This window comes from Limulus polyphemus, unplaced genomic scaffold (genome assembly GCF_000517525.1).
Source record: "Limulus polyphemus unplaced genomic scaffold, Limulus_polyphemus-2.1.2 Scaffold4650, whole genome shotgun sequence".
NCBI lineage: Eukaryota > Metazoa > Arthropoda > Merostomata > Xiphosura > Limulidae > Limulus > Limulus polyphemus.
The window spans coordinates 26358-33497 of NW_013670260.1; the positions used below are offsets into that span (position 1 = coordinate 26358).

Genomic DNA, 7140 nt, shown 5'->3' on the forward strand with positions numbered 1-7140 from the left:
CGGTAAATCATCGGAATAAAAAGTTTAACAGAAAACCTGTCTAGGGCCACTCTGTGATCCCAGTCCCGGGCCGCTTAGCCATCCCAATCCGCCCCTGGGGTTAGGGTCCATAAGTTACTAAAAAACGTAAATCATGGGTAGCTATGACAAGGAAAATAAAGGTCATAAAATATATATATAAAGGGTATGAAGAACACTTCATCAGATTGTGTTTTATTTTCACTTAGTTTCTGTTAAACACAAAGCTACATAATGAGCTGTCTGTGTTGTATCCACTTCGAGTATCGAAACCAGGATTTTAGCGTTGTAAGCCATTGCTGCTGAGCCATTGAGGGGCTTCGCTTAAACCTGAATCACGTGATCATGTTCATGACTTTAATATAGTGTAGTTAATGTTTAAAAAGGTGGGTTCTATTTTTGGGAGAAGTCAGGATTATAACAATCACAAGTTGTAGACCTATTGGTTTATAAAACTTCGCCAGCTCTCTGTGTTTAAAACTCAAGATTATAACAAGCACAAGTTGTAGACCTATTGGTTTATAATACTTTGCCAGCTTTCGGTGTTTAAAACTCAAGATTATAACAATCACAAGTTGTAGACCTATTGGTTTATAATACTTCGCCAGCTTTCAGTGTTTAAAACTCAGGATTATAACAAGCACAAGTTGTAGACCTATTGGTTTATAATACTTCGCCAGCTTTCGGTGTTTAAAACTCAAGATTATAACAATCACAAGTTGTAGACCTATTGGTTTATAATACTTCGCCAGCTTTCGGTGTTTAAAGTATATTTTTAAAGGATTTTGATATACACAATTACTACTCTACGTGGCGCTTTAGTTTTTGAATTAATTTAATATTCTAAGATCGAATAGTCACAATTTTGTGGTATTTTTTTCTGAGTTCTGAAGATAATGGTAGAAGTTGAGTTTATTACAACAAACTAGACAAGGATGTAAATGAAATAAACATTCTCACTAAAAAACTCACCATCAACACTACTTAAAAAAAGAAGAAGATGATGATGAAAAGAACCCCTTACCTCGTAACTTTCCACTTTTCCAGTGAAAGCATCTTCAGGAATGGAATAGTTGAATAATTTTCCAGCTGTTGCTATGGTGTCAGGCACCCCCCAGAACCTCTTGACTTGAATATTATTACTCTTCTGCAGTATCAGGGGGTCACTGTCACCCCTTACACAAGTCACACACACAACCTCGAGGATTGTTAACGTTAAAATCTGGATCCTCCGGGAAAAACTGTTTCTTAGATCTTTGGAAGACCTTAACAGGTTAAAAACTGAATCCATATTCAGAATCCAACGATAACTACACGTACAAATTGCTCCACTGTGAGACACCCTGGGTCAATTCTGCTCCGCACTATTTCATCGAAACATTTTCAATAGTACCATTTCAAACCGCTAGGGCGAATATTACTAAACCATACCTGAAAAAAAAAAGCCAAAAATAAGATTCTGCTGTCTTTATGAACTTCTGCGCCAGCCCTCCCTCATTTTGAAGTGACAGACTAGAAGGAAGACAGCTAATCACCACCCACCGCCAACTTTCGAACTATTGTTCACCATTACATTACAGCGCTCCTACAGCTGAAAGGGCGAGCATTTTTAGTGATGGGATTTGAACCTGTAACCCACAAACTGTGAATCAACTGCCCTAACCACCAGACCATTTTCTATTTGGTTTAATAAAAGTTTAGCTGTAGCCATGTGTGTCATCAAAATATCTCGTTAAATAATTGTATTAAGCTTCATCATATTGGTACTTTTATAATCGCCAGTAATTGTGTATCTTATAGGGTAAATGTCGACAGATCCCAGCCACTAAGTGACCCTGTCACAGTACTTTTGGTTATTATGTGCTTTGTCTAATGTTTGTCGCCTCGTTTCTTCAACGTCGCCATCGGCCTTGATCTTCTCTCTGCCTCCTAGACCTCCAGACATTTCTCAAGTCTTCATATGATCAATCCTTAAAATTTTATAAAATCCACGTACTCAGCAAAAAAATTTTATCGCGATCGAGGCGAAAGGGGATATCAATATCCCTGAACACCACAGTTTAGGAAAGCTTCTTTCCTTTAAAAACAAAATCCCTGTCACGGTTTTTGTTTGTTCTGATTCTGCATTAGAGAATTATAAAATGAAAGATAGGACAAACGAGCAGCGAAGTGTTTTGCTGAACAGAAATTAAAAGGGTCACAAAGACTTTATACATTTAGCAAATAGGTACATACAGCTAAACAACTTCAATGATGAGTAAAATATTTATGAGAGAGCCTATTACCTGACTAATTAAACACAACATACTGATTTTGAGACACTCCGTATATACATGATCTAATACGGATTTTATATATATTCCAAACTTCTACCTTTCTCAGGGGCCCAGTTCATGACTTCCACATGTTTGTCAACGTGATGCTTAGTTTTATATAAAGCACGTACTAAGAGGACCGCGCTTTCAGCAACGCGACAATGTAGTTCTCGTTTACTGTTTGTCTGGTGTAACAATGGGCACGTTTTGTTACATAGAATAGATACATTTCCCTATTCACCGTTTTATACGTACACAGATAAAACAAATAGAAACTTACATCATCACACGATATTAAATAACTTACATCAGTCGTTTTACAGTGTGTCATTGATCTGGAATATATCTCATGGTGAGAAAATCGTTTGTCAGTCTTCACTGTTAGAGTAAGGGGAACAAGCACGTGAAGAAACCAAGTGATTTTCTCGAGTGTTTTAAATTTAACTGACGAGTGGTATTCACATTTCAAAACCCAGCTGTAAAACAGTGTAACACTAGTATTCAAATCTCAGCTGTAAATGTGTAATAATAGGATTCAAACCACAGCTGTAAAATAGCCTAACACTAGAATTCAAACCCCACCTGTAAAATAGTGTAACACTAGGATTCAAACCACAGCTGTAAAATAGCCTAACACTAGAATTCAAACCCCAGTCGTAAAACAGCCTAACACTAGGATTCAAACTTCAGCTATAAAATAGTGTAACACTAGGATTCAAACCACAGCTGTAAAATAGCCTAACACTAGAATTCAAACCCCAGCCGTAAAACAGCCTAACACTAGGATTCAAACTTCAGCTATAAAATAGTGTAACACTAGGATTCAAACCCCCTTTAAAACAGTATAATGAGTGGGACTAAGTCCATCTCTAAAACTGTTGTAGTTACTCGCTTTCATCAAAATTGTTGTGAACCAAATATGTCTTACAATCACTGGAGGGCAACAACAGATTCTGTTCACGGTGAGATCAGGTCACGTGTGCAGATGGAACACACAACAACGACTGGCGGAACAGTCGGTCACGGTTTGTGAGTACCAGCTTGCTCTGGTCACCTGGAGGTAATCTTAAACCCGGGATCAGAAGAAGAAAGAAACCGTGCAGGAAATGTGCATGCTAATATACTACATTCACGCAACTCGAAATGCACGAGATTCGTTTCGGATGAAAAAAAAAAGACAACAACACATTGTTTTCGTTTTGTCGATTAAACTCTTGGATAAGAGTAATAATTTAATTTCTAAGAATCAGTCTTCTCATGACGTCTTGTTAAAAACGCACTAAACATGTTATTATTTTAATATTAAATGTTTTATGAATTGTTAATAAATTGTGATTGGACACTTTCTACTTGTGTTACACATTGTTTTGGCTTAGCTAAGCTCCTATTGGCTAGAATATATATTGGCTGGATATAGCGGATACAGTCATACAGTATGGATGAGATACTGTTATACATTATTTACTTGTATCCAGATATTCTTAGTAATAAAATAGTATTGCTATTAATTCTAAGAGTGAAAGAAAGCAAAGGAAAATGTATTATATTAACCACGCAGCTAAGCCAACCGTTCAAACACTACCAGTATTACTATTATAACACCACTGATATTACTACTACTACAACAACTAACGTAAAATCGTAATAATACTAATAGTATTGCTATTAAACCCAAAGTCGTACTAATAATACTAGAGTGGTAAGATATCGTAAGTAGCTAGAAAGTAAAATTGATCTCACTTTCACGGTAAAACTTAAACCACTACGTACGTTAACCTGGGATTTTCTACCCTCTCTCACACATACCGTCAAAAGTAACAGAACCTACTGCTGGAAGGAAGACGGGTCGAGCAGGAAGGAGAACAAACGGCCTCCTAGCTGTTACAACTAAAGGAACATAATCAGAACGTTGACACGAGCGTTAGGCGATCACGTGACCATACAGTGGAAGAGTTCAATCGTGTTCACGGTGAACTTTTTCGGTAGAGTTTTGGCTGTAACGTATTCACAAGTTATCAGTTTAACCTTTTGTTTACACAACGCTGTTTATGTTTAAAGCTAAACAACCATCTTCAGTTCAGATGTGTACAGACATCTGCTGTTTCATTTACTTGGAAACGTAACTTGATGTTTGTGTAAACAGCTAACCAAAACGACATTATAAACGATCTGGATATATAGGGGCCAAGGTCGTTTATCTGTCTTGGAAAGTTCTCTCCTGTTTAGAAAGAACATCGATATCAGATATCTTAAAGTCATAAAGCTTTACTTAATCCTGTGGATTTGGCGCTACTTCATTATTAGGGTTAGATTTTGTCTTTGATTCTCTGGATCTTTTCCTTGATCCTGTGGACTTAGTACTACTTCATTATTAGGGTTAGATCTTGTCTTTAATACTCCGGATCTTTTCCTTGATCCTGTGGACTTAGTACTACTTCATTATTAGGGTTAGATTTTGTCTTTGATTCTCTGGATTTTTTCCTTGATCTTGTGGACTTAGTACTACTTCATTATTAGGGTTAGATCTTGTCTTTAATTCTCTGGATCTTTTCCTTAATCCTGTGGACTTAGTACTACTTCATTATTAGGGTTAGATTTTGTCTTTAATTCTCTGGATCTTTTCCTTGATCCTGTGGGCTTAGTACTACTTCATTATTAGGGTTAGATTTTGTCTTTGATTCTCTGGATCTTTTCCTTGATCCTGTGGACTTAGTACTACTTCATTATTAGGGTTAGGTTTGTCTTTGATTCTCTGGATCTTTTCCTTGATCCTGTGGGCTTAGTACTACTTCATTATTAGGGTTAGATCTTGTCTTTAATTCTCTGGATCTTTTCCTTGTTCCTATGGGCTTAGTAGTACTTCATTATTAGGGTTAGATCTTGTCTTTGATTCTCTGGATCTTTTCCTTGTTCCTGTGGACTTAGTACTACTTCATTATTAGGGTTAGATATTGTCTTTAATTCTCTGGATCTTTTCCTTGTTCCTGTGGGCTTAGTACTACTTCATTATTATGGTTAGATCTTGTCTTTAATTCTCTGGATCTTTTCCTTGATCCTGTGGGCTTAGTACTACTTCATTATTAGGGTTAGATCTTGTTCTTGATCTAACAGGAATTATCGTACGAAAGTTTACCAAACCAAGATGGTTGACAATATATTTATAAGAAAGTATTTGACAAGATGTTACGTCATATATACAAGATGGCCTCTGTTTCATGTAGTCTTATCTCTGAAATGATATACACATCATCGTTGCTAGGTGACCGTCTGCAAGTTAGTGTTGACAGCTGTACCTTTCTGGCATTCTGGGAAACTATACAAAGACAATTAACATAAATCTGGTGACTGAAAAAATGTTGGACAAAGAAATATACCAGACAACATGGGAAACATTACAAGAAACATCTAGCATAAGTCTGCTTGTTTATGAAGCACACCAGATGTGCTTTTTTTCTTTTAGGCTAGAAAGATAAACATTTCTGGTTACACGAAATTACGAGAACAAATCATACACATGCGCGTTAGTAGCAGACATTCATACACATGCGCGTTAGTAGCAGACATTCACACGCATGCGCGTTAGTAGCAGACATAGACCGTGGGCTTTGGAGTTTGGTGTTTTTTAAAATATATATATATATTCTTGAGCTACTCACACATTGTCAAGGTATTGCTGCTCCTTCTCAAGGAAGGTGTCGCTAGAGAATTACTTAGACTTGTAGTAATGTATTCTCAAGTAGCATTGGTCGTGTAGATGTCCTCCCTATTGCTATTTATGGGATGTGGAGAGGAATGCATTCTAGGAGAATTGACCCTGTTCAAGTAAGTCTTATTTAATTTTTTTTCCTGTTACAGGTATCTAACCAACTTGGAAAGGAGTACTGTCCGTCACTCAGTATCCATGTCGTGATTGAGTTGTATTTGTTTGTCCTGTGTCGTACTGAAAAACTTGTGGCCAGTTTTTTTTTCCTCTTACTTAGTCCACACGAAACCGAGATTTAAATCCGCGATACGTGAGATTATCAGATAGAGTAAGTAATGCGAAGAGGATTGTGGCTAATTGAGAGGATATAAGAGATTTAGGGAAAGGATGATGTGTGAACGGGAGCATATAAGAAGTTTCTATATAAATTAATTTCATTTAGACTTGTTTGCTACACGAGAGTTACCTGCACTAGTCTTCCCTAATATTAAAATGATGGACTAGAATGCAAGAGCTTTAACAGATGATAGCACACGTCGGCAGTTCTAGTGGGATCTGACAGTTACTGTTATAACACACTGTCTCAACCACTAGAACACGCCTGGGACTATTTAGGTGAAGAAGATAAACACGTTAAAACTGTTAACTGTATTGCGTTTAGCACACACACACAACATTAAATAGATAATAGATGCCAAATCCGATGTAGGTTAGTTAAGTCTTAGTAGGCTAGCTATGTCTTTGATGTTCTCCATACAAACAGTCAGTATTTTTGTTCACAGTCTGTTGATTCATATGTTCACCATCATTTTACCTGAAACTGATTTATCATCAAATACGTAGAAACTGACCAAATTTTAACAGCCATTCTGAGAAAGAAAGTAAAATATATAAATCTAGTGATATGCAGTTAAATACCAACGAATAGTGGGATTGACCGTCACATTATAACATCCCCACGGCTGAAAGGGCGAGCATGTTTGGTGTGACGGGGATTCGAACCCGCGACCCTCAGGTTGCGAGTCGAGCGCCCTAACCCTCAAATTAAAGAAGCAACCGTCGATGCCAATTTTAACACTAGAGGGCGTTTTAACGCGTTTTATG

The 7140-nt window shown here is 37.1% G+C and overlaps 2 protein-coding genes across 5 annotated transcripts in view; one reads left to right on the forward strand and one right to left on the reverse strand.

Annotated features, from left to right (window-relative positions):
- Positions 1-7140, reverse strand: part of LOC106471486 (dystroglycan-like) — an 18804-nt gene that overhangs the window by 10081 nt on the left and 1583 nt on the right. The window contains exons 1-2 of one of the 4 annotated variants that reach the window (XM_022400092.1): positions 4140-4216; positions 1043-1449 (exon numbers count right to left, since the gene is read on the reverse strand). In XM_022400092.1, coding sequence (XP_022255800.1) covers positions 1043-1309 — 267 coding nt within the window. In that variant the 5' untranslated portion in view covers positions 1310-1449; positions 4140-4216. Of the gene's footprint in view, positions 1-1042; positions 1450-2391; positions 2413-4103; positions 4217-7140 lie in introns of those variants that run through there. The other 3 variants (XM_022400095.1, XM_022400096.1, XM_022400094.1) reach the window with 3 other exon arrangements.
- Positions 6003-7140, forward strand: part of LOC111088887 — a 14817-nt gene continuing 13679 nt past the window's right edge. The window contains exon 1 of the mRNA XM_022400097.1: positions 6003-6155. Within this exon, the coding sequence (XP_022255805.1) occupies positions 6088-6155 (68 nt within the window). The 5' untranslated portion in view covers positions 6003-6087. The remainder of the gene's footprint in view (positions 6156-7140) is intronic.